Source organism: Eulemur rufifrons, chromosome 1 (assembly GCF_041146395.1).
Source record: "Eulemur rufifrons isolate Redbay chromosome 1, OSU_ERuf_1, whole genome shotgun sequence".
Classification (NCBI taxonomy): Eukaryota; Metazoa; Chordata; class Mammalia; order Primates; family Lemuridae; genus Eulemur; species Eulemur rufifrons.
This window is the reverse complement of record NC_090983.1, coordinates 31598493-31626007: the sequence shown is the minus strand read 5'-3', so window position 1 is coordinate 31626007 and position 27515 is coordinate 31598493. Positions and strand designations below refer to the sequence as shown.

Genomic DNA, 27515 nt, shown 5'->3' with positions numbered 1-27515 from the left:
CCTGGATCCTCATTTAAGCCCAAGGTAGGCAGCCAGTATACCACCTTATCTATGGTATTTTTATGGCTGTAATTGAGCAGACATTGTAAGATAAGCTCTAAGAAGCAAAAAATTACCACATTGGCACCACTAATTAAAAATGGCAGGCTGGGCGCGGTGGCTCACACCTGTAATCCTAGCACTCTGGGAGGCAGAGGCAGGAGGATTGCTTGAGCTCAGGAGTTTGAGACCAGCAAGAGTGAGACCAAAATATTTTCTACCAAAAATAGAAAAAAATTATCCAAACAACTAAAAATAGAAAAAATTAGCTGGGCATGGTGGCGCATGCCTGTAGTCCCAGCTACCTGGGAGGCTGAGACAAGAGGATTGCTTGAGCCCAGGAGTCTGAGGTTGCTGCAAGCTAGGCTGATGCCACGACACTCTAGCCCAGGCAAGAGAGTGAGACTCTGTCTCAAAAGAAAAGAAAAGAATGAATCAACACATTAATTAGATCAGCCATAGGAGAAATGAGATAAACCAAGGACCGATATCAAGACAAATGTTTGGTACCAGTTTTAGGAATACCCAAATCTAATCAAAGTGAGTGGAATATGATTCCTGATCAATCAATGGTAGAGCCTGATAAATGGCTTGATTAGGTGAGAGCCCTATGGTGCACATGAATATTTAGGAGAGCAGTTTCCATTTGCTTACCACATGCCAGAAGCTTTACACACATTATTTCATTTATCCTCACAATAGTCTTATGAAGGAATATTATTTATGGGTGAGAATACTAAAGAGAGGTTAACTTGCCTAAAGTCACACAGTAGGGGACACAGCTGTGATTAAAACACAAACCAGGACTGCACAACTAGTGCTCTTAAACAGTTCATTGCATTTTTCAAATGCATCTTCTGTAGAGCTCTATTGTTCAATATTTTTTTTTTTTTTTTTTTTTTTTTTTTTGTTGAGACAGAGTCTCACTTTGTTGCCCAGGCTAGAGTGAGTGCCGTGGCGTCAGCTTAGCTCACAGCAACCTCAAACTCCTGGGCTCAAGCGATCCTACTGCCTCAGCCTCCCGAGTAGCTGGGACTACAGGCATGCGCCACTATGCCCGGCTAATTTTTTCTATATAGATTTTTAGGTGTCCATATAATGTCTTTCTATTTTTAGTAGAGACGGGGTCTCGCTCAGGCTGGTCTCGAACTCCTGACCTTGAGCAATCCACCCGCCTCGGCCTCCCAGAGTGCTAGGATTACAGGCGTGAGCCACCGCGCCCGGCCTATTGTTCAATATTTTAAAAGACATGATTTTAAGAAATATCCATGAGCAAATCAGTTGGGAAATGTTGAATGTTTACTGTATTCTCAAACTTCTTAGAGCTTTCACTATAAATCTAAGAACTAGACAAAATAGCAAATAGACGGGCTGGCCTTTCTAGACAATCTCTCTACACTGTCCCTCCTCTTTCCAACTGCATATAGTGAATAATTTATAGAAAATAATACTTCCAGGGTATGGACTAGATATAGTAGGAGTATGTAATTAGGGTACTCAAAAATTAGGGTACTCAGCACTTAACTGAGGCTTAGCATTTAAAAATGAAAGTTTATATGTAACAAAAATTAAACAAAAGGTATTTTTTATATTAAAATTTGAAAAATACATTAGATAATAGTTGGTGTAAAGAACAGGCTCTAAGAATGGGGGTAAAAGCTGTTGGGCTCTTCTTGATACCACCGTTTCACAGAAGATCTTAGTTGTAAACAAGCAGATGGATGATGCAATCTCTGACATAATTAAAACTAGGCAAACCACAATAGGTGTGTTCCAGCAAATAGTTTGCCAAGTATTTGTCCAGGTCTATTATAGCTACTGAGCAAATGGATTGGCATGAATAGTTATGTCCTTAATGTGCACATCATTAAGAGGTCGATATGTCTTCTCATTTACTGGCAACTTCTCCAATTCATCTAGAGTTTCCAGACCATCTATTACCCTGAAAAAGAAACAATACAATGCATGAAAATTTCCTCAGACTGCAATATAATATCCACATTTCAATAGCAATTATAGTCTCCTTAAGAGAAAAGGATCATGTTTTATACTTCTTTAAATTCTCTAGTTGAATGTACAACAAAATATTGACTTGATTTTCTGCCATACATATGGATCAAAATTCAAAATAAAAATTTGTTTTCATGCCCTTAGTCAACAATACAAAGGCTAGGAATATTTCCATCAATGTACCTAAAATTATATTCTACCTTACTCATACAGTCACAGAATAGCTACAGATGGGGCCAATATAACCAGTTAAAGGGAAACAAATTGTTTTTCTATACTCTCACAAAACTTGATACTAAATATGTGTATTTTCCCAATTCTCCAATTCTCTGGGTATTCTACAATTTAATTCCAACACTACTCAGTGTGACCAAAGATCCCACAAGTTGGCTCCACAAGACTGCTCCCCACTTCAGATGCCAGTTCCAAGTCCCAGGTTGTGATCTGTACTTCTGCCAAACCAGATATGACTTGGGGATTCCCATACCCCCTGCTCTGTTTGAAAATTTGCTAAAATGGCTCACAGAACTCAGGAAAGCACTTTACTTATTATTATGGCTTATTATAAAGGACCCAACTCAGGAAAAGCCAAATGGAAGAGCTGCATAGGACATAATATAGGAGAGGGGCACAGAGCTTCTGCACCTACATGTCCTCCTCAACCCAGCTCTCCAAACCCTGTTGAGGTTTTCCAGGAGGCTCCATTATGTAGGCACTACTGATTAAATCACTGGCCATTGCTGACTGGCCTCAATCTCCATTCCTCCTCTCCTTCCTAGAGGTCAGGGATGGGGGTTGGAAAGTACAGCTGAAAGTTCCAATTCTCTAAGTACATGGCTGATTCCTTGGGCAGCTGGCTCCCATCCTGAAGCTATCTAGGGGCCCACCAAGAATCACCTCATTAGCATAAACTCAAATATAGTTGAAAGGGGCTAATTATGAATAATAAAATATTCCTCTCCTACCACTCAGGAAATTCCAAGGGTTTTAGGAGCCCTGTCCCAGTAACCAAAAATGAAGACCAAATATATATTGCTTATTATATCACAATATCATACCAGTCATAAGGATTTCTTTGCCATAGGAAATACCTGGAGAAAGTATGTAGGATGACACTATGATTAGTATTGCCCTACACTGAAAGTCCTGAAGTAGGTGGATACATACTTTATCGTTTAAATATGGTGTTTCCACTTTTTGCTTCTGGACAACAATAAAAAGTGATAATAACAACAAGACAAGAGAAGATTGACAGTTAACTCAGCCTCCAGCAACTCCACTTCATATTAACACCAAGAAAAAATATTGACAGCTATTCTTCAAATACATGTTCTGGAAATTGGAGTCTAAAACATTTGCTAAGAAAGAGTGGCTTTTTAGATTATACCTCCTAGTGTAATTCAAATCAATTCCCAAGATTTATATAGGCTAAATATCCCTTATCAGAAATACTTGGGACCAGCAGTGTTTCAGATTTTGGACTTTTTCCTGATTTTGGAATATTTGCATATACATAATAAGATATCTGAGGGATGGGACCCAAATCTAAAGATGAAATTCATTTATGTTTTATGTATACCTTATATCCATGGCCTGAAGGTAATTTTATACAATTTTTTTTTCTGAAACAGAGTCTCACTCTGTTGCCCAGGCGGAGTGCAGTGCCATCATCATAGCTCACTGCAACGCCAAACTCCTGGGCTCGAGCAATCCTCCTGCCTCAGCCTCCCAAGTAGCTGGGACTACAGGCATGTGCCACCACACACAGCTAATTTTTCTATTTTTTGTAGAGACGGGGTCTTACTCTTGCTCAAGCTGGTCTCAAAGCCCTAGCCTCAAGCTATTCTCCTGCCTCAGCCTTCCAAAGTGCTAGGATTACAGGCATAAACCACTGTGCCTGACTATAAAATATTTTAAATAATTTTGTGCATGAAACTAACTTTTGACTGCAATCCATCACATGAGGTCAGGTGTGGAATTTTCTACTTGTGGCATCATGTCAGTGCTCACAAAGTTTCAGATTTTGAATTTCAGATTTTCAGATTAGGGAGGTTCAACAAGTAGCATGTACTTTAAAAAACAACACATTTGCATTTTATTTTGTATTTCCATTAAAATGGTAACTTAACCCAAAATTTTTTATTTTACTCTGAAATGTGGGACAATTAAAGTCTTCAAATTTTAAGTCTTTTTTTTGAAGCAGAGTCTTGCTCTGTCGCCCCATCTAGAGTGCGGTGGCATCATCATAGCTCACTGCAACCTCAAATTCCTGGGCTCAAGTGAGCCTCCTGAGTAGCTGGGATGGGACTTACAGATATGTGTCACCACACCCAGCTAATTTTTTCTATTTTTAGTAGAAACGAGGGTCTGGCTCTTGTTCAGGCTTGTCTTGAACTTCTGAGCTCAGGCACTGTTGACAGCCTCAGCCTCCTACAGTGCTAGGATTAGAATTACAGGTGTGAGCCACCTTGCCCGGCCTCTAAATTGTAAATCTTAAAGGTTTTCCCACCTTCTAAGTCAGTAAGAGAAACAGAGGATATAGGAAACTCAGGTCTCAGGAAAAAAGAAAAACAAGTAGGGGACTGGGGCAGGTAGAACAGAGGCAGGTTGAGTCTAGTCAATTATCTGGGACATGGGCCTCTTGGAGAGACAAAGGAAAGCTATGGATCATCTTCCCTTGTTCTAAACGCTACAGTTTTGTCACAAATCCTATAAAATAAATCTTGGTTATTACTGATAAATAATTTTGAATAAGGGAGAAAATAAAAGGAAGGGAAACTGGATTATTTACATATGCACAAAAACTACTAGATGCTGTAATAGTTCATTAGTTTCATTGAACCTTAATAATGTATAAATTAGACACATATATATAGAATGAAAAAGAAAAGTTGTACAGTCATCTATTTTTAATTAACCTAACTTGGCATTCAAACTATTAGAACAAACTCTAGAAATGTGCCTTGGTCTATTTTTAAGCATGGTAAATATCTATTGAATGAACAGATGAATTTACTTCCCCCTGATTTATAAAATTTATAAAACCAGGTATAGCACTTGCAATGGATATTCTAGCAGAAACTGCTAAACACTTCCCTAGGATCCACCCTTCTCTTCTTCTTACGCAAAGAAATCTGATTTTCCAATCTGATTTTCTCTCTGATAGCGAGAGTGGCAATGTGTCCAGCTGAAAACCATCTTCTACCCTCCCTTTTTGGTAAGGGGTGGCCACATTACTAAGTTCTGGGTCTTCCAGCAAAGTTCTTTAAAAGGGGGCTGACTCAGCTGGCAAGTACCGTTTGTCTTTTCTCCTCCTTTCTGCCTGGCACACAGATGTTTTGAGTGGAGCTGCACTGCCCAAATTATGACCATGAGCATGCTTGATGGAAGATAGTTGTGAAGAAAGACAGAGGTGCCTGGAACCACCACGCCAGTCCATCTTGTTTATGCCACTATTTGCCAGCTCTGTTAGTTGCGGTGAAATGCTATTCTTAATGAAAACAGACACATTACTGTTAATTTGCATAACAATCCTGAAAAAAAATTATTTGCCCCTCTTTTACAAATTAAGTAACATGAGGCTCCGAGAAGTTACAACTTTCCCAAAGTCACAGAGCTAGTAAGTGGTGGACTTAAACTCTAGGTGCACTTGCTCTCATACTGCTCTTTTCAATAGTAGTTATGCTACTATCACAGCCAAGCAATGTACCCCTTGCATTGAAATGTCAAAGAAAACCATAACCAAAATACTTACTTTCCAAATACTGTGTATTTCATGTCCAAATGTGGCTGCTTGCCATAGGTGATGAAGAACTGAGATCCATTGGTGTTTGGGCCATTATTAGCCATAGATACAACACCTCTAACATTGTGCTGAAAAAGACCAAAGTATTAGGTATGTTTTAATATAAATATTCCAAATACAGGATTAAAACAAGACATGCACTTTTTACCTTGTTAATATTTAAGGGACCAAGAAAAAACATTTAACCAGCTTCTATTAGGGCTAATTCAAATGTTCAGTTTCTGAATTATCTGTATCCCTGAAAACCTGTATGTAAATTGTTATATAACAAATCCTATTCCTCAATTAATTTCATTTTCACTTTGAAGAAGTACAGCCACAAACACTTTTAGCAATAGCAACGTATAACAAAAATAATCCTTACATTTATATTAAGGGATAGTGTGCTGGAATAAAACGATCAGGTGCACAACAAAATCAAAATCCCCATAATCTCTTCTCATATACACTGGACTCTTGCTAGTTTCTTTATCTGTAAAACAAGGGAAGTTGGACTAGTTCAGGGGTCTTTTCATAGTTCAGATGCTCACAAGGGTCAAGCAGATAAAATGACAGTTGGGCAGGACAGAAGAATTAGGGAGAGATGAAGTCTGGCAAAATGATTCAATAGTTATCTATTCACTAATGGCATTAAAAGTTTTTTTTTAAACTGATGGCCATAGAGAATGCATCCGTGGATCTTCCCCTCCCAAGGGCAGTCAGTTCATAACCCCAGGACTGGATGATCTAAGAGCTCATCCAGCTATAACAGCATAATACTATTTGTGTACATGGGAATGTGGACAGGAATTAAGAGGGCCTTACTGAAAAGACTAAAGACATGACTGTGAACATGTTACAGGGAGGTGCCCAAATATAAAATATATTTCAAGTAACTCCACTGATTATTCTAGCTTTAGCTATTCATCAGGTGTCACTAACATGCCACAGAGATGCAGCTACATCAATATATTATTGCTTTATCTCCCTAAAAGATACCTAGCAATCAAATGTAATACTTAATACATACACAAGAATATAGGTACCATTTTTTAAGTTAATAAGCACCCATTAACACATTTCCCAGCGCTCAGAGTTAAAATTGACCAATTTGTTGCAAATGCCTATGAGCTCCTCTCCAACTATGTCTTACCTCAACCTCTCCAAGAGGTAACCACTATTGTGATACACTTATAGATGCCTAAACATTGTTTCCTTTTCCTTCTGAACTCTATGACATCACACAACATTAGTTTCCTAGGAAATGCTTTTTACACTTAACATTGTTATAGTGTCTTAGATTCATACATGTATATGCAGCTATAGTTCATTCATTTTTTTTTTTTTTTTTTACTGCTGTGTGATATTTCACTATTGAATATACCAAAATTTATCCACTCTATAATCAATGGACATTTGGGTTGTTTCTAGATTTTTACTATTACAACTAGTACATTAGGAACACTCCTGTACATGTCTCTTGTGCACACATACAAGTTTCTTTTGGGTAAACATTTGGGAATGGAATTGCTGGGTCAGTATGTGAACATTCATTATACTTCTGCAACCTTGGTGTATTTTACAAAAGATAATGGTTCTTAACCATGGCTGCAAAGGAATCACCAAGGAACCTTAAAATATAGTCAAGGTCCTAACCAGTCCTGCTGACTGTTCATCTCTATTTTTTGGAGGGTTAGGCCCTGATCGTTTATAGTTCTGAATTTTCCACAGGTGATTTTCTCACAGCCAGTCACTGGTTTTCAACTGGTATATGGAAAGTCATTAATGTAGCAATTAATGCCTAGAAAGGGTTTAGTTTCTAACTCAGGAAAAGGTTGACTTTTCAAAAAGTTTACTACCTATCAACCCCAACTCCTATAACAAAGCTAATATATTTCTTTATGATAGAAAAGCAAAAACAAGATAAATTATTCCTAGTATCATTATTCAGAGATATATACCACAATGAATTCTTTTTCAGAATGTTTGTGGGTATATTTTAATGTAACTGAAATATAACTTCAATTGCATGTTCTTGAGAATTTATCAGCTTTCTTCTAATTATAAAGTTATTATATGCAGGTACAAAGTTTGAAAGACCACATAATAGTTAACTGAAGTTATCTATGGGAAGTGAAACTGATTTTTAAAAATAGGCGAGCACTAGTTGTTAATTTTAGAAAAAAAAAAGATTCTTTAAAAAGTTTGAAAAGTACAGAAAAATATAACAAACAATATTAAAAATCTCTAATTTACCATGATGAAGATTTATTTATATGCACTTCTCTTTAACCTAGCTGAGATCTATCACAGGTATTAAGTCAATACAGGAATTTCAAACATCTAACAGACAATTATACCCTGACTTCACCACAATGCAATGTACCAATGTAACAAAACTACACTTGTACCCGATGAATGTATATAAATAAAAAATAAATGCAAAAAAAAAAAAAAAGGAAAATGATAAAAGTTGAGGATTGACTATGGGCAATATTGCAACCAGGTTTGATAATCTTTCCTCCCCACTCTCAAAAAAGGCCACTGATTCATGTCATTCTAACATGAATTTTATAGTGAGATATTAATTTCCTTTGGTATATTACTACTAATAGTTAAATATTTCAGATTGGGCTCAAAGGTGAGCTCACTTAATATCAAGATCCATGAGATGGTGAGATTCCAATATAAATGTCAGACAAGAACTGCCACTTATAATTTTCTCCCTGACATCATTTAACAAGTGTGCAAAACCACAAAAAAGTATATTCATTTAGTAATGTTAACTTGTGTTACTATTATACAACACATGTATCAAGTTTCCAAGTGTAACCAAGGCATGAGAAAAAAGATTTTTGAAGCACTGGGGATATACCTTAAGATATTCACTGTATTCATCCTCAAACTTCTTGCCCCAGATACTGCTACCTCCTCTTCCAGTACCTATATTACAAGACAAGCAAATCAAAAGAAGTATCTAAAGTTGAAAAGGGCTCTTTCCTAAAAGTTAAGGGCTGCTTTATATAGAACTCTTTAAATACACATAAAATTTGATATGGCCTCTTGCACTTTACCAATTTTCGCTTTACAGAAGAATAAAAATACCTACAAAAACCAAGAAAGAACAACCCTTCCTATCAATATTTTAGGGGTAGGTGCTAATAGCTTTTGCTTAAAATTTCTTGCTATGGGCTGGGCGCAATGGCTCACGCTTGTAATCCTAGCATTCTGAGAGGCTGAGGCAGGAGGATCACTTGAGCTCAGGAGTTCGAGACCAGCTTAAGCAAGAGTGAGACCCTTTCTCTACAAAAAATAGAAAAATTAGCTGGGTGTGGTGGCGTGCCCCTGTAGTCCCAGCCACTCAGAAGGCTGAGTGAGGTATGATGACTCCACTGCATTCTAGCCCAGGAGAGAGCAAGACTCTGTCTAAAAAAAAAAAAAAATTCTTGCTATGGTAAGGCAGCCCGGTTATAAAAACTCTGCATGCTTTTCTTTTTGTATTTTCCTTTTACCCTCTTCTTCATACTATATATCTAATTCCCTAGATTTTAGTTAATGGAATAACTTACCTGTTGGATCTCCTGTTTGAACCATGAAACCCTTGATATTTCTATGAAATATACAGCCATTGTAGTAATTACTGGCACAAAGAGCCAAGAAATTCTGAAGAGAATAAAAACAATGATTGAGACACTTCAACAGCTTCCTTCTGCTCTTGGAATAAAATACAAAATCTTCAGCAGGGCCTAACAAGCCCTGCAGGACTGGCTTATCTCTACATTTCATTTAAGAACCCCTTCCCTGTTACTCACTACATTAACCCCATCAGCATTCTTACAATTTAAAAAAAGGGCAGATTTCCCCCTCTTGGGGCCTTTGTTTCTGCTACTTCTATACATAGAATGTTCTTTTTATATCTCTTGCGATGGAGATGACATCATACCTTCTACAATCAAAGCACTACTTCTTTGACTAGGCCTGCCCTCACCTTCTTCCATAAAGTAGTTCCTTTCCCATTATTCTCTATCTCAACCCTTATTTCCTTCAAGGCATTATCACCTTTTAGAATTACTTAATCTTCCCACCCTGCCTATTTTCCCAGCAAAAATATTAGTTCCAAGAAGGCAAGAAATGTCTGTTGCTAATCACTGTATCCCTGGACCTTGGCAAGACAGCCTTTCACAATTCATATATGTATGTGTGAATGAATACATACATACAGCTGACTCTTCTTCCTTCTATCCTTGTCATTTAAACAGGTAAAATAATGTATAGAACAGTTCTTTTTTCTAATATCCTAATGATTATGTTTCCTGAGGACAAATGAGCCAAAAGGAAAAGATACTAGCCATTCTATGGTTACAGAAAAATTATCTACCTTCTCTTTGATCCATCTTTGACGTCAGGAAAGAAAAGTGGAAATTAGGCCAGAAGATATCTTGGCTAGTTTTTCCTTAAAATGGTTTTACAGAAAGTTTTGCTGTTGTTCAGGTTAGATAATTTGATTTCCAAATTGTTATCCTGTTGTATTTTAGCTGGTATTTACTATGTAAATAATGGTACTCACCTCACATGTTTTAGGTGTTCTCTCACAAAAGACTTCTATTTTAATATCACCTACATCTGTATGCAATGTCACAGACTAAAAAGGAGAGAGAGCAAATGAGATATCCTTAGGTGACTTTATCCACTGCATTATTTCCCTGAATGAATGTTCAAAATGACAATCTGAATAAAAACAGACAGAAAGAAATACCACTTCAGAGATTATTCATCTACATAGCAGGAAGTTGTACTTCTTCCTCAAAATTCATTTCAAAGGCAGAAAAGTAACTCCAGAAGATAAATATAAATGTTAGGATAAAGTGCTACCTATGCTAAAAATTTGGAAGCAAATATTGTGATGGAAATAATTATTTTAATTTTGAATTTTTTCATCAATAAAAATTTAAAAATTGTTGTTAGTATTATTGATTTATATGGCAATTTACCAACATCATGATTTACTGATAAATGATAGCATAATGATTTTTCAAAACATAATTTCCATCATTTTCTTTAAGTACTTTAATTCTGAAAAATAGGGCTAAAAACAATTCATTTATTTACTAAAGATAACAAACATAGAAAGGGTGTTTCTATATCCTAAATGTACAGAGGTAACTATAGTGCTCTTTCTTACTTTTTTTTTGTTGTTGTTTTTGTTTACCTGTTTTTTATTAACTTATATACTCCTTTGATACCCTATTCCAGACAGGGAGAAAATTATTTGGAGGCTTCCTTTTTCATTTATCTTCCTACCATAGTCTTTTTCATTTCTCTTCCTACCATAGTATGTAGCAGTTAGACAGCATGGCCAGGTTGAAGATTCAGGTTAAGAGTGTGTGTGGGAGGAGCAGGGTACTATTCTCACTGCTTTTCTTCCACTTCAAATTCTAGTTGCCCACTTTGGACTCACAGCAAAAGAATCCAATTAAAAGTATTACACTTGGCTATTTTCTTCTCCTCCTCCAACTTCCCCTTTCCGTCTCTAACCTGTAATCAATCTTTTTCCATACAGGTAAATTCTGTGCATTTTAAGTGAAAACATTAAAGAATTTAAAAACAATTTTGCTTATTTCTGGTTTTTAGCGGATCATTCTATATTGTATGCTTCCACAGCCTATAATTTCTCTGTCTTGCCACTAAAATTTCCATGCACTTTTACTTCCCTTAACTTTCTAAAAATTACTTACAATGTCTTATGGAAGGCATTTCATAAGAATTCTACAAAACTTACCATTTTTCTTCTTGATGGTTTCAGGAAGGACTATTTAATATCTCACAGTCTTCCCAAGAGACGCTCAAAACTAAGTCTTTATTCCTCAAAGAAAAAAGAATTAAGATCATTTTTCTATCATCTTAACTCACACTCATCTGTACTGTATATTCAAAAGAAAAAATCCTCGAAGAGCATCCCCCTAATAAAAATCCAGCTATAATAGTGATGAGGAGAAACAACTACCCTACTCAAGCCCCCAATTTCCTTCCCACTTCTCTTACTCTTCTTCAAGAGCCTCCTTGCAAGTCCTCCAGGTACCTCCCCACCTTAGGGTCTAGCCACTGGCTTTTCCCTTTTCCTGGAATGCTTACACTCAGACATTTGTACAGCTAATTTCCTCACCTCCAAGTCTCCGCTCATGTGTCAAGTTTAATCGCCCTAACAACCCTATTTAAAGCTGCTTTAGGCAGGGTGGGTGGCTCACACCTCTAATCCTAGCAATTTGGGATAGGATTGCTTGAGATCAGGAAGTAGTTCTGAAAAAGAGCAAGACCCCCGTCTCTACAAAAATCAGAAAAGTTAGACAGGCGTGGTGGCGCGTGCTTGTAGTCCCACCTACTTAGGGAGGCTGAGGCAGAAGGATCCCTTAAGACCACAAGTTTGAGGTTGCAGTGAGCTATAATACGATGACGCAACTGCACACCAGCCTGGGAGACAGAGCGAGATCCTGTCTCAAAACAAAACTGCTCTAACTCTAGGACCTGCCCTATTTCCTTTTCCCATAGCATGTATCACTAACACACTATGAACTTTCCTCATTTATTCTGACGTTCCAACAGCCTCTCCGCCCAGAATGTTCACTCGAACCATCCCAGAAACTAAACCAGTGCCAACACAGAGCTCAGCAAGCATTTGAGTACTTTAAAGAATGAATGACGTTCCTCCATAGTTACTTACTTAACCACTTCGGTTAGCACAGCCGTTGTTAAAACAGGAAAAAGGCAACCAAAGATGCCTGTATAAGTCAACTGGTTCAAAATTATAATTTCTTTGGACTACCGGAAGTTAAGCGTGGGACCCATTAGAGAGAACGCCCCTTACTTCTTCACCTCTTTCTCTCTCTCCTCTCCTTCCTATCTCAAACTAAAACGACTAGAACTAGACGAATATTGTAATTTATCCCACCCACTTGAAATCTGACGGTGAAAGGGCGCTCTATTAATAATTACACTAGGACAAGAAACATAACCCAGAACTACCTCAAGCAGTTCTTTAGACTGGGCTGTAAAAAGGTCTGGACCACTTCCGCTCAGCTCCTTCCCCCAGCCCATTGCCACAACGCCAGGAGCTGCAGCGCAGGACCGGAAGTGACGCATTTTAGGAGGGTTTCCGGGACTGGTGAGTAGTGGGTAATCTAAATAGCCGCGTGGGTAGCTGTGACCCTCGGGGTAGGTCTTGGTTAGGGCAGATTGTGAATGTTATGGTGGTGCTGCAGAGGAAGAAGGCAGAAGAGGAGACTAGGACAGAAAACTGCCCTGCCGCATGAGAACCTTGGGCACTTAGTGGGACGGGGGTCCTGACTCAAGTTACTGGCTGTGTCACCTGGCTCTTCACTGTCCTGGAAAAGGACTGAAGTGGCACTGAAATGAGGAAAAGATGAAGTCACTTGGAGCAGTTTGCAGGTTGTCAGTGTTACTTAAAAATAGCAAACACAGTGCTTACTCTAGGACAGGCACTGTTTCTAGCTTTACAAACGTTTAAATCTCGCGACAACATGAGCTAGGCACTATTTCCTTTCTTCAGAGGAGGAAACTGCAGAGGGTAAGTAATTTGCCCGTGGTTACACAGCAATGGCTCTGGGATCCAGTCTGGCTTCAGAGTCAGTGCTATTAACCACCATGCTGTGCTCCCTCCCATTGTTGTTAACTTTGGCGCTTGCCACATTTAGAAGAGTCTGGAGAGTGGAGTAGTGTTAAGACCTCGAGTGGCTTTTGGAGGCCCCACATCATTTCGTGTTAAATAAGTGTGTTCATCTCATTAAACATTTTTGCAGTAGAAATGTTGAAAATAATTTGCTTTTTAAATAATTGCGTTACGGGTATTTAAATTTACAATTGGTTATGCTGTCTTGTTAAATATTGTGCATACCATGAAATGCTTTTCTTCAAAAACAAAAATGTGGGTACTTAAAGAATGAGGTTGAGAATATTAATCTTTTGTAGTTACTTGATTAAACATTTACTAATTTTACGGTTTTCATATTTTAGAGCCAAGAGTTTTTTTCCAGCTCCTCATTGTCCTTCCACCTTCCCTTTTGCCAAGCTTTCTGGTTTTTTGTTGGATACAGATGATTTAGCCTACACCTCTCCCACCTCTTGAGCCCGGCCTTTTGAAGCAGATGTTATTGATTGAGGAGCAGCAGCTCTTGCCTTCTGCCTTGATCCTGCCCATTTCTAAAGTGACCTATCTGTACCTTGATTCTTGCTGATAAAGCACTTGAAATTTTAAATATTATACTTTTTGGTAAAGCATTTTTTAGTGCCAGTAGATGCCATCCCAACTCAATTCTGTTGTAGTCAGGAGAGGGGAACTGTCAGTCTGCAGTAAGCATTTAGTGCTGGCCGATGCTGGTGACACTGAGATTTATTAAAGATAGTTCCTATTCTCCAGCAACTTTAGCATACTGGGGGAGACAGACCAACAGAAATGTGTAATGTGAGAATGGGGGGAGGGAAGGGAAGGATTGGGGGAAAACGCCAAAAAGGAAGACTTGTCAAGAAAAGCTTTATTTAGGAAGTTGAAGGGGGTCTTGGAAAAAGGAATGGTAATATTTAGAGAAAAGGATTAGGGGCTGGGCGCGGTGGCTCACGCCTGTAATCCTAGCACTGTGGGAGGCCGAGGCAGGTGGATTGCTGGAGCTCAGGAGTTCGAGACCAGCCTGAGCAAGAGCAAGACCCCATCTCTACTAAAAATAGAAGGAAATTAGCCAGACAGCTAAAAATATACATACAAAAAATTAGCTGGGCATGGTGGCGCATGCCTGTCATCCCAGCTACTCGGAAGGCTGAGGCAGGAGGATTGCTTGAGCCCAGGAGTTTGAGGTTGCTGTGAGCTAGGCTGATGCCACGGCACTCTAGCCCGGGCAACAGAATGAGACTCTGTCTCAAAGGATTAGGGAGGAGGGTGGTTGAAACAAGGGTAGGAAGAATAAGAACAAAGGTGTGGTGGCTGGGTGGAGGAGATGAGCATTTGTATATTATGTACCAGGCTTTGCTAGGCGACATATTCATTTGCTCCTCTGGATGGTGTGTGAGGTAGATTATAGTATCTCCATTTTGTAGGTAAGAAAACAAGCTCCACGAGGTTAAATGACTTACCTAAACTACAATGTGCTGGTAGGTGTCAGAGCCACTATTTGGACCCAGATCTCTCTGACGACAACTCTTTTGCCCATATGCTTTGATACCTCAAAGATCCATGCCTAAAGTATCTGTGTGTACCATTTTCTGTGTTTTGCCTTCAGACACTCAGTTTGACCTGATTTCTGTATGTTGTCATCTTGTGTACGCCTGGTCCCCACAACAGTCCGGCTTGTAGATTCCCCAATCTGCAATTCTTCCCGTTCCTTCATGGATTTGAAGGCTCTCCTTTCCTCACTGAATGACTTTGCATCCCTCTCATTTGCTGAGAGTTGGGACAATGTTGGATTACTGGTGGAACCAAGCCCACCACATACTGTACACACACTCTTCCTGACCAATGACTTGACTGAGGAAGTGATGGAGGAGGCGCTGCAAAAGAAAGCAGATCTCATTCTCTCCTACCATCCACCTATTTTCCGACCCATGAAGCGCATAACCTGGAAAACCTGGAAGGAGCGCCTGGTGATCCGAGCTCTGGAGAACAGAGTTGGTATCTACTCTCCTCACACAGCCTATGATGCTGCACCCCAGGGCGTCAACAACTGGTTGGCTAAAGGACTTGGTGAGAAGCCTCTTCTTTCATATTTAATATTTTCCTACAAATCCTTTGAAACTTTAGAATGTCTTATAAAGTTTGGAGTAGGGAGGGCATTTAAATGTTGCTGAAACTTGGCAAATGAATTTTATTTGAAAAATGAAACATTTTTATCCTTACTGAATAAAGAGAGCATAAGAAGTCTTCATTGCTGGACTGAGCTTTGTGATTTCTCACTATGTGGCACAGTACCTAGCACCCAGCACTCAAAAAATGCTTGTTGAATTGAAAGTACAGGGCTTTCCAGAAAACACTTGATATGTCAGTTAAATAGATATCTGGGTTTTATTGAATGTTTATTTATGCGGGAATGAGGGAATACACAATAGTGTTTCAGCTTTATTTTAATAAATCTTTTTAGTGTACTCATTTTGGGCTGAAACTTTTATGATAATATGATCTAGATTAATATGGTCAAACAGATTATGAGCATTTGCAACCTGAATCATGATTTACATAGGTAGAGTTACCAAGCAGTCGACAATTCTTTGTATCATCTAAAAACCCATGAGTCAGTCTTTCTTGTCCAAATTTTTCTGAAATTTAAGAATCTTCTGGAAAATAATTCTCTAAATAGTTTGATTTTGTATGTCCATGCCGAAGCCCTACATTATGGGGGCTGTATATCTAAGGGGAATATATGTGTGTGTATACTCATATAAGCATATGAGAATGAATCTTTTTAAAAAGTTATTTCTTATAAATTTTGCCTATAATAGTTTATCTTTTTAATCTTAAAAAAAAAAAAACCCACAGAAATTCCCACTTCTCCACAATTTTTTCTCTAGGAGCTTGCACCTCCAGGCCCATACATCCTTCCAAAGCACCCAACTACCCTACAGAGGGAACCCACCGAGTAGAATTCAACGTTAATCACACCCAAGACCTGGACAAAGTCATGTCTGCAGTGAAAGGAATCGTAGATGTTTCTGTCGCTTCTTTTTCTGCTAGGTACAATTTATTTTTCTCTTTTTGTGTGTATTTATGTGTAAGCATTATTCCTTAAGAAAGTGTGTAACCCTGGTATTTAGGTTTGAAGGAAATCATTTTCCCTAGGGTTGGTTTACAAATCAGCATACTTCTCATTTGCACATGGGTCCTAGAATAAGAGAACTATGGAATCTTTTCAAAACAATAAAAATGATAGGTAACACTTACTATTTTCTACATAGGAGAGACTATACTATGCATTTTACATACAGTATTTGTAATCCTCCTGGTAATGTTGAAAGGTAGTTTTTACTTTAGAGAATATAGATAGACCCTAGTGATGTAGAGGTAACATAAGGCCTACATTTATTGGTTCCCAGCAAATCAGTGATTCCCAGGCACTTTATGGGAAGAATACATTTAAGTGCCTCTTATGAGATCAATCACTGAATTATTTAGGGCAGAGATAGGAGATCTTCTCTTAGGCTTATTTGTCCTAAAACCTGTGGGAACATCAAGGACAAGTTATACAAAGCTAGGCTTTAACAATGTTTTAGAAAAACAAAGGTAAATATAGTGCCTTTTTATTAATATTAAAACACATATTGGGCTACAACCAAAAAGTGATCTCTTTGATGAGTTGTTTTTAAGTATAGATTGCTTATAGTAAAATCACTCCTGGCTGGGGCATTAGCTTGTACCTGTAATCCCAGCACTTTAGGAGGCTGAGGCAGGAGGATTGCTTGAGGCCAGGAGTTTGAGATTAGCCTGAGAGACATAACAAGACCTTGTCTTTACAAAAAATTTAAAAAGTTATCGGGGTATGGTGGCATGTGCCATAGTTCGTCTACTCAGGAGGCTGAGGTGGGAGGATTACAGCAGCCCAGGAATTCAAGGCTGCAATTAAGTAAGCTATGATGGTATCATTGCACTCCAGCCTGGGTAACAGAGCGAGACCCTGTCTTAGAGAGAGAGAGACACCATTGCAAATGTCCTGAAATAGTTTTGGGGAATTAAAAAAAATTATTCAGAGACATGGGTATCTTTCCAAACATGTATAGGAACATGAATATGTAGTTTTGTTTTACACAGTTTTAATTAAATGATGTGCTGTCTTTGCCTTTTTTTAACCTAACAGGAGGTCTTAGAGATCTTCACATGTAAGTGTATAAGATCTTTCTTAATTGCTGTGTAGTGTTTCTGATTATGCGTGTACTGTAGTTTAAGCATCCCTCTTCCTACTGAGGGACTTTTTAGTTTGGTTCCAGTTTTTTTAATATTACAGATAATTTCTGGGTTTTACCATTTGATAGTGGTCCAGGCATTGTTTTTCCTTCTTTTTTCAAAGTTCCACAGATAATTACAATGAAGAACAGTCTTCGTCGACCCGTGACCACAGCCAGTGGGACAAAGCACACCCGACGCAGACTGGCCTTTCTCAGGAAATCCACCAGAGTTGGATTTCTTGGGAGTGCTGGATGTTCCCGTGCCGGGCCCACCTCCGTGTGTCCTCATGCCTGGGAGCCCACCCCTGCCTGCCATTGGGCCGTCGTGGACCTGCTGCAGCACAGCCAGAAGGACCTGGACGTGGCAGTGAAAGTGACACAGGAGGAAAACCAGGAGCTGAAACGCAAGTGTGAGGAGCTCCACGGGAAGAACCTGGAGCTGGAGTAGATCATGGACAGGTTTGAGACAGTCGTGTACCAGGCAATGGAGGATGCCGAGAAACAGGAGGGACTTGCCAAAGCCGAAATCCAGAAAGTTCTAAAAGAAAAAGACCAACTTACTGCAGACCCGAACCTCATGGAAAAGTCCTTCTCTGACCCCTTCAAATGGTTTGAGAAGCAGGAGGAGGTGATTGAAGGCTACCGCAAGAACGAAGAGTTGCTGAGGAGTATTTAGTGAGGATTGACAAGGCGGGCCAGAGATACCAAGCACTGAAGGCCCACATGGAAGAGAAGCTCAAGATGGCAAATGAGGAGATTGCCCAGGTCTGGAGTAAGGCCCAAGCAGAGGCCTTGGCGTTCCAGGCGAGCCTGAGGAAGGAGCAGATGCGGATCCACCTGCTGGAGAAGATGGAGCAGAAGACTAAAGAAAACGACAAGCTGACCAGGATCTGTGATGACCTCATCTTCAAGATGAATATCTGACCAGAAGCCACTGACCAGCTGCCACCCTCCCTTCTTTCTAAATAGAAAACTTTCTTGATGCCAGTCTTTTTGGAGAGGATCTAGAGCACTGCTTCTCAGACGGTGATTCAAGAACCTCCTGCCTCATTGTTAATGAAGTGTTTAGTAAAGCGGCAGATTTTTGGCTTTATAATCTGTGTGATTATAATGGGATTTGCTTGAGAATCTGCCCAGGAGATTCTCGTGTTTATTCAATGATATTTTAAAATTACCCCATCTTTGGCTTGTAAAAAGTTTATTTTGCCCCAGCCCCATTCGTAGATATTCTGTTTCACTGCATCTGTAGATGGGTCCAGCAGCTGTCATTTTAACAAGTTCGCACGAGATTTTTTTTTTTTTAATTTTATTATTACTTTTCTTATGAGACAGGTCTCATTATATCACCCAGGCTGTTCTTGAACTCCTGGGCTTGAGAGAGCTTCCCCTCTCAGCCTCCCAAGTAGCTGAGACTATAGGCACATGCCACCATGCCCAGCTGAGCAGGTTTCTGGTGCACAGTTGGTATTAAGAACAGGGGTTTCAAAGTGAGGTCCCTGGACCAGCAACATTGGCATCACCTGGAACTTGTTTGAAAGGTAAATTCTCAGATCCCCACCTAGACCAGAAGTTCTGGGGGCGGGGCCAGCACTGTTTTAGTAAATCCCCCAGGTGATTCAGATGCATACTACAGTGAGAAACTGTTCTAGAAAATGGATTGGTTTGGGATTAAATGGGTTCTGTTGGTTAAATCCTTAGTACCACGTAAATCTAATCTCCTATTATAGCAGGTTTGTCAACTGTGGATTATTTAAAACACGTTTTGGTTATAATTATCCTAAACCAATGAGTGATTTGTTTTTTCTAGGATTGATGATGAAGAACAAACACGGATCAGTCTGAATTGTACTCAGAAAGCTTTGATGGAGGTGGTGGCTTTTCTCTCCCAGAACAAACAACTTTATCAGAAGACTGAAATTCTATCACTGGAGAAGGTAATAAAAATATTTTATACACCTGATCTTACATAACTGTGCATTTTCTAATAGCTTTATTGAGGTATAATTGATACACTAAGAATTGTACATGTTTAGTGCATACAATTTGAGTTTCATTTCTTTGCATTTTTCTTCAGCAGATTCATTTGTAAATTGTTTTGTCGACAGGCCATTAACTATTACCTAAAGAAGTATAAAGTGGCAGTGACAGCATACTATTCCCTGGAAAGTATATTTAGAAAGGGAGACATTCCAGGAATAGGAATATGTTGGTACTTCTTCAGGATTATAGACTTGGTTACAGTTACAGGTTTAATCTATATCTTTACTTTCTGGCTCAGAATGCTTTCCTAAGGGCAATAAAAAATATAAAAGAACCCATATTTCCAACTACTTTCTTTTTTTGTTTTTTATTGAGACAGGGTCTCTGTTGCAGTGGCATCATCATAGTTCACTGCAAACTCAGGCTCCTGGGCTCAAGCAATCCTCCTGCCTCAGCCTCCCAAGTAGCTGGCACTAAAAATGCGTGCCTCTATTTTTGTAGAGACGGGGGTCTCACTCTTGCTCAGGCTAGTCTGGAACTGCTGTCCTCAAGCAAGCACTCCTCCCACCTTAGCCTCCCAAAGTGCTAGGATTGCAGGTGTAAGCCACTGTGCCTGGCTTTTGACTACTTTCTGAACATTTTCCACCTACAGAGCCCACAAGCATTTCACATCCAATACATACAAATATTGACTTTATCCCTACCCCACCCCTTTATATCTTTTCTTTTGTTTTATTCCATTCCATATTAAGGTAACATTATCTACTTTATTTTCCAAGTTTCCACTATTCCTCCTTTGCTCCGTAAGTCCAAGCCCTGCTGATTCTGTCCCTCAGTGTTTCTCATCTCTGTTAGCTCTGCCACCACAGTGTTTGAAACTCTCATCTTCCCTCACCTGGGATATTAGTGGTCTCCTCACTGGGCTCCTACAGGAAGCAGTCTAGGCTTTTTAGCACAGTTAAGACCCACGTCCTGGTAAAACTTTCTTTGAATCTGCTTTCTCCAAGTACCACCCCCAAGTCCCAGCTCATTTAGTTTGTATTCCTTTATGCTCCTGTAACAACAGTACCTACCTTGTATTTAAATGCTTTTATTATGATTACTCATTTAAACGTCTGCCCGTCTGCCCTTCTGGGAGGCTGTGAGCTCCTAGACACCACAATGTTTCTGTCAGGTTTGCAGCCCCAAACTTTAGTGTGGAGCTAGCTATAGTAAGCTCCTAGTGTGCATGTCTTACTGATTTCAGCATTTGCTGTTTGTTCTATAAGTTTGGTTTTTTAGGACTGATAATGGACAGCGACAGCGCTTCTAACTTCTGTTTCTCTTCAGCCGTTGCTTCTGCATACTGGAATGGGACGATTGTGCACCCTGGATGAATCTGTCTCCCTGGCAACCATGATTGAGCGAATCAAAAGACACCTAAAACTATCTCATATTCGCTTAGCTCTTGGAGTAGGAAGGACCTTAGGTAAATATGTCTCCTTCATTTATCCAATATACCTACTGATAATATTGGACAAAGGTTGAAACTCTTAGTTGTATTGATATAATTGATAGGGAATGTGTTAGTAGCTCCCAGGAGATGATTTCATCTATTGGGGTTGGCAAGGTTCCACTGTGTAAGACATCTAATTGGCTTAATAATCAAAAAGATTTATTTCTTAGTCATGCTACTGGTCATCTCAGCCAGCAGAGAAAGTCCGGTCATTGTAGACTGGTCGCTGCTGCAGAGGGAAACTATTTTAGAGGGTTTTAAAAAACTGTCAGTTAAAACTTCCAGGCTGGAAATGAAACATGTTATTCTGCTCATCTTCCAAAATTAGTCACATAACCCAATGTAGCCCTGAGAGGACATAAAGTGCAGTCTTACCGTGTGCCAGGAAGAGAGCTAGAATCATGATTGCTACAATTATAACATAAATTTTGCACCTAACATGACTGATGATATTTTATAGTGAGGTGTTAAACTAAGTGCTCTGATCCACTGCAGTTTCTAAGTCTTGTAGCCACTGTCTTTTCTTCTGGCTTTTCCTAGTACTTTTGGGAAAAAAAGACTGAACAGACAGTTGCTGGTCACTGGCAGTGAGCCCACAGTGTTCTGAGTGTCTTTCCTATGTTTGTGAGCTCCCACTGCAAAAGCAGTGGAGCACAGTCGTTACGGGTATGAATTCTGAGCTCAGACAACCTGGGTTCAAATTTGTCTGTCCTACTTGCTGCATGACTTAACTCCTCTGTGTCCCAGTAGCCTCATCTGTAAAAACTGCGTGAATAATAAAACCTAACTTGGTGGCACTATAGTCCATGTGACATGACACAGTGACTGCTGCATATTAAGTACAGTTAAAGGGCTAACTGTTGTTAACTGTGTGGTAGGCATCCTTACTCCCATTTTATAGGTCAAAAATTGAGTTTCAGAGACGTAAGTAACTTATCCAAAAGTTCACAGGTCAAACAACTCATGGGAGTTAGTTTCCAAAGGAAATGGATGGCAGAGGTGGGATTAAAGTGTCCATTTTAGAAACTTAAATGCTGACTACTTGGATTTTGGTTTTAAAGTTTCTGTTAGTTCACTTTTCAGAGGATGCTCTTTGAGGATAAATAGTATATTGAAAAAATACGTGCTAAATGCATTCGTAGCATTCCTCTAACTAGCCCTTTTAGTTCCTCATTTTCCCCACCTGAGAATAGAGGTGGTACTTGCCTGCCTCTCACCAGTGTACCTAGCAGCATTGGGATAAAGCCTAGAGCTGCACCATTAGTACTTCTCACTGGTAGTGGGCTTGTGCAGCCACATCCAAAGGAGTAATAACACTGTCTTGGATTAGCTATGCAATACCAAAGAATGATCTGTTTGATTATATTGGAAAATGTCTTTTTAAAAATTCAGTAAGCACAATTCATATACTGGTGATGAGACCAGGAGTGAAATCTGCATTACATCTAGGATTCTTGGGGTACGAATTATATTATTAAAATGAAAGGAATTGTAAAGCATTGGTCTCTTGTTTCTTTTATCTTGAAGAGTCCCAAGTCAAAGTCGTGGCCCTTTGTGCTGGTTCTGGGAGCAGCGTTCTGCAGGGCGTAGAGGCTGACCTTTACCTCACAGGTAGGATGGCCTTTAGACTTCTCTTTCCCAACTATGGTTTATTTTTTACAAATACAAAAATAGCAGATTTTAGGACAGTGCCTGGCCCATAGATGATGTCTAATAAATACCTGAATTAAACAGGAACTACACCAGAATTAGGGATGTATTTTATTCTTTGTGGAGGGAAACAAACCATGCAATAATTTGTTAGATTATCTCAAAAATTGATGTTCAACATTTATTTAACCTACCTTCTTCCTAAACCTAATTCCTCTCAAATTTCATGTTAGTTAGTGATACTTTCCACCCTGTCATGTTTGCTAGAAAAATGTCTCATCTTACTCAGACCTAAAGCCAGTCATCAATTCCTATCAGTTTGAGCTCCATAATCTTTCTAGAACCTTTCTCCTCATCTCTACCCAAACACCATCTCCTACCTGAAGTACTGCATCAAGCCTCTAAACTTATACTCCAGATACTCCCCTAAAATTAAATTTTGAAAGTATAGATTTGATGGTGTTAACGGTCCTGGTTAAAAGACTTCAGTGATTTCCTGTATCTGTCCTGGTAGAGCCTGAATGTTGCATCCTCTTTCGTGTAGCCTTTGCTTATGCTGTTTTCATTCACTAGAATGCCCTTTCCTTGCCCCTTTCCTTGTACTGCCAGTGATACGTGATGACCTCCTCTGAGCCTTTTCTGACACTGTCCTGCTTCTGCCCGTCTCGGATCCCTGTCATTTCATCCTTAACCCCCAGTATGCATTTCTGTTGGGAAGAAGTTACTTACCTGGCTCCCAGGCTTTATAACTCTCTCCTTGAGAATAATACCTGATAGGTACTGGTTAATTTTTATTGAAAGAATTACTTGAACTAGTTACTACTCAGGGACATGGCCACACATGGCCCATTATTCATCCAAAGGATTTAGAGGCATTTTAAAGGATTCCCACTTTGTAGACCTTCTGGTACCAGCTGCATTTCTACCTCTGCTCCTCCTCAGGGTTAGGAGAGAGTTAAAGAATTACTTTTCCCACTTCTAGGACCAGACTCTAGGGTCTTAACCTTCTGGCCATCCCATTGGCTGCTTCCCACACCCATGACTTATTATACAGCACACTCTTACAAAGGCGGCTGCACTCAAAGCATTATCATGTCCAGAAGAGTAGAAAGTACAAGCATCTGAACAAGCCCAATGGACTTGCTCTGAACTAATAAATTGAAAATGTACATGACAGTTTCCTGTTTTTTTCTGAAGATGTAAGGTTTTTATAAGCCCTCAAATTTGTACCAGATTGAAATAAACTTACAAAATACAGGCAATTTGACTGAATATCTTATAGCATGGTATGTGGCTGTTTTAAAATTCATTTTAACATTTTACTTAAAAGGAATTTCAGACCTATAGAAAAATTGCAAGAATAGTACAATGAACTCCTGTATGCCCTTCAGCTAGATTACTAATGGTAATATTTTTTTACGTTGTACATTTTCTATGGATATATGTGTGTGTATAAGTTAAAATATATATTTATACATATATTTATATATTTCCTCCAGAACCATTTTGGAATAAATTGCAGACATGACGACTTTTTACTTCTCAGTACTTCATCATATAATCACCTAAGAATGAGGACATTGTTTTATAAAACCATGGAACAGTTACCAAATTCCGGAATTTAATATTGTTAAAACACTTATTTGATATACAGGCCATATTCAAATTTTGCCAGTTGATCAAAATTTATAGCATTTCTTTCCTTTCTTTTTTGAGATAGGGTCTCATTCTGTTGCCCAAGCTGGAGTGCTGTGGCATCATCATAGCTCACTTCAACCTTAAACTCCTGGTCTCAAGCTATCCTCCTGCCTCAGCCTGCCCAGTACCGGGGACTACAGGCATGTGCCACCACGCCTGGCTAATTTCTTAAATATTTTGTAGAGATGGGGTCTCACTATGTTGCTCAGGCTGGTCTCAAACTCCTGGTCTGAAGCGATCCTCCCAAAGTTCTAGGATTATGGGCATGAGCCACCATGCCTGGTCTATAGCATTTCTTTTTCTGATCCATATCCAATCCATGATCACATACTGCTTTAGTTGTTACATCTCTTTAGTTTCCTTCAATCTGGAATAGTTCCTCAACTTTATTTTCATAGCATTGACATCTCTGAAGATTATAGGCCTTTTTTTTGTGGTTATCTCTCATTTTGGGGTGTCTGATTATTTCCTCATAAATAACTTTAATTTTTTTTTAATTGAAAGTAATGTGTTCATAAGATAAATTCAAACAGTTCCAAAATGTTAAAATGCCTTTCCTATCTGGCTATAGGGAGAAATAGTACATATATTACCTGGCTACCTTTAGATGTCTGTGTTATGTGAGGCATCACTTTGAACATAACTTCAGGGATGGGAAACACTAGCTAAAGGACCAAATATTGGCTTCTACTGAAGCTCACCACCCTTGTGAGCCTGCGGTAGTGTTTGCATGGTATTGGGTTAAGGGAAATATCCTATAAAGACCGGCAGATGGGGAGCTTGCTCCTTGCAAATGTAAATTCTCTCCCACTTGTCTCTCTTTCCTGCAACTGCCATCCTGAGCCAAGCTCTTCTTTCTTTGGCTTCAGCTATTGCAGGGTCTTCAGTGATTTCCCCAGTTTCGTGCCTCCTCCAGCTAGTGAGTTTATAATAGTCCAGGCAGCCAGACTTATGTTTCCTAAAGCATGGCTTCTAGCTGGACCGCCTTAATGTCTTTTTCTCCCTTTTTACTTTCTTTTACTATTATAGATTAAGATATTTTAAAAGGTACATGAATAAAAACTATTCCTTATAGTGAAATGACACATATTGGGGAGAAAGTGTGGGAAATTGAAAATTTCTGGGGATAAACTCATTTTTTCCTATGAAACTTTTTTCCTTTTTTATACCTTTATGTCTCTAAATATAGTTAAAAATTATGCTTTTATGAAAAAAACAAATTGTGTACATTTTTCCTCTTAAATTAGAAGTCATAAAATTCACAAACGGTGTTTTTAAAAATTCGAAACATTATATTTTAGTTCTCTTCAAATCTTTTCACAAAAGACGATGATCCTCTTCCACCAATAACTTCAGAATTTCTAGGAATTTTGCCTAAGGCAAAGAAAAATACTTTGTTTTTAATCAAGAAATAATCTTAAACTCATTTCATCCTTTTGAGTTAGATAAGGTTGATGCTGAAAATACTGGTGCTCACAAAAGCATAAAAGAGTCTTCTGGGAAGTATACCTGGGATTTCTCCTGAGGTATTTTATTTATTACTTACATGGGAAGCACACTTTCTGAAAACCCTATTTTACTTAGCAGTAGTCATTTATTTTATTGTGGAAACACTTCGAATGGGTGTTCTTACAGATCTGCTTCTGGCTGGATATGTTGGATTGGACACTTGTCTTGGGGTCTGCTAAAGAGAAAGAAGTTGGAATTCTCAGTGAGATGGTCTCTCTCTTTTTAAGTTGGAGGACATGTAAGAAAATTGTACATAGCTTTTTAGATTTATGTGTAAAAGTAATTCTATTGTATTATGTTTACTTTATACAGAATACAAACTTGGTGTTTCTGCTGTTGTGGTTGAGCATTCCACAGATTCCATGTCTAGTATGTAAGTATTTGTCTTTCCTTTTTGGCAGGTGAGATGTCCCATCATGATACTCTGGATGCTGCTTCCCAAGGAATAAATGTCATCCTTTGTGAACACAGTAACACTGAACGAGGCTTTCTTTCTGACCTTCGAGATATGCTGGGTGCTCATTTGGAGAATAAGATTAATATTATCCTGTCAGAGACAGACAGGGACCCTCTTCGAGTGGTATAATACATACAGGAACATCAGGGTTACACAATCTACAAATCAGTTGGATCCCAGCTCGAATTCATAACACGAATCAGAGGAGTTCATGTCCTTCCTGGAGTGTCTTAGAATGTATTATCATTTCCAGTTTGTTAATCTGGTTCACCAAATGTTCTGTAGCTCAAGGTTAAAACTGTGATGTAACTATTATATTAATAAATATTCATTATATACTGTACCAAAGATTGATGAAAATCTGTTTACTTAACATTCTTAGGAAGTAGTTCTAATAATTCTCTTCTTAGTTTAGTTATAGATGAAATATGTCAATCTAGATCTCTCTGCCCTTAGTTTAAAAATATACTTAAAAACTTGGGTTTTTAAGAAATAAGAACCCTTATTTCTAGGTAGTAGCCTTTTTGGGGTGATAGGGACTATCCATATGTCTGTGTTCTAGTTCCACCTAAATTCCAATCTCCCACCTAAATTTCAGAACCAGGATGAGTTTTTTTTTTTTTAATATACATGATCATATTACTATTGCTTTATGGCTTTGTAGGTGACTCACCTATAATTTTCTTTTCCTTTCATACTCCTTTGTTCCTGCTTTTTCTTTCACTTCCCTCTGGGGCATTGAGCTTGGCTGCCTTACACAGAGGGCAGGGCCAGGGAGTGAAATTCAGAGCAGGAAGAACAAAATTAAATATCTCAAAATATCATCCTGCCCCATTTAATTTGGGCCCTTTATCTACTTGGATGCCCCTTTAAACGGAGCATGTACAGGGCTGTGGGGCTCACTGCCTGCCTGCTGCCACTGTGACGGGGCAGGTAACCTTTCTAGGACTACTGTTTGT

At 38.9% G+C, this 27515-nt stretch overlaps 2 protein-coding genes across 8 annotated transcripts; one reads left to right on the top strand and one right to left on the bottom strand.

The window, feature by feature from the left end:
• Positions 1–1477: 1477 nt before the first annotated feature.
• Positions 1478–12912, bottom strand: PPIL3 (peptidylprolyl isomerase like 3). 2 transcript variants are annotated; one of them, XM_069486992.1, is made up of 7 exons: positions 12552–12666; positions 11613–11696; positions 10401–10475; positions 9403–9496; positions 8709–8776; positions 5804–5922; positions 1478–1981 (listed from the first exon to the last, which is right to left on the bottom strand). In XM_069486992.1, exons 2-7 carry the CDS (start codon positions 11613–11615, stop codon positions 1855–1857), a joined length of 486 nt encoding a protein of 161 aa, XP_069343093.1. In that variant the 5' UTR covers positions 11616–11696; positions 12552–12666; the 3' UTR covers positions 1478–1854. The 2 variants fall into 2 exon arrangements, with proteins under 2 accessions (XP_069343093.1, XP_069343181.1); XM_069487080.1 differs by lacking the exon at positions 12552–12666 and adding an exon at positions 12854–12912 and having other exon boundaries at positions 1677–1981; positions 11613–11688.
• Positions 12913–12925: 13 nt separating this feature from the next.
• Positions 12926–26937, top strand: NIF3L1 (NGG1 interacting factor 3 like 1). Of its 6 annotated transcripts, none has more exons than XM_069486550.1 (7): positions 12926–12992; positions 15118–15578; positions 16400–16562; positions 19575–19701; positions 21077–21215; positions 22770–22853; positions 26501–26937. In XM_069486550.1, exons 2-7 carry the CDS (start codon positions 15143–15145, stop codon positions 26683–26685), a joined length of 1134 nt encoding a protein of 377 aa, XP_069342651.1. In that variant the 5' UTR covers positions 12926–12992; positions 15118–15142; the 3' UTR covers positions 26686–26937. The 6 variants fall into 6 exon arrangements, with proteins under 6 accessions (XP_069342651.1, XP_069342568.1, XP_069342740.1 ...); XM_069486467.1 differs by having other exon boundaries at positions 14936–15578; XM_069486639.1 differs by having other exon boundaries at positions 12980–13265; positions 15126–15578.
• The last annotated feature ends 578 nt before the right edge of the window (positions 26938–27515 follow it).

Excerpts from the sequence above, each read along its gene's own strand:
- PPIL3 (XM_069487080.1), bottom strand. Across the intron at positions 9,497-10,400 it reads GAACACCTAAAACATGTGAG|AATTTCTTGGCTCTTTGTGC; the intron begins GTGAGTACCATT and ends TATTCTCTTCAG. Across the intron at positions 1,982-5,803 it reads AAATACACAGTATTTGGAAA|GGTAATAGATGGTCTGGAAA; the intron begins GTAAGTATTTTG and ends TTTCTTTTTCAG.
- NIF3L1 (XM_069486550.1), top strand. The coding sequence starts at position 15,143 with ATGTTGTCATCTTGTGTACGCCTGGTCCCCACAACAGTCCGGCTTGTA. Across the intron at positions 15,579-16,399 it reads CTGGTTGGCTAAAGGACTTG|GAGCTTGCACCTCCAGGCCC; the intron begins GTGAGAAGCCTC and ends TTTTTTCTCTAG. Across the intron at positions 22,854-26,500 it reads GGCTGACCTTTACCTCACAG|GTGAGATGTCCCATCATGAT; the intron begins GTAGGATGGCCT and ends CCTTTTTGGCAG.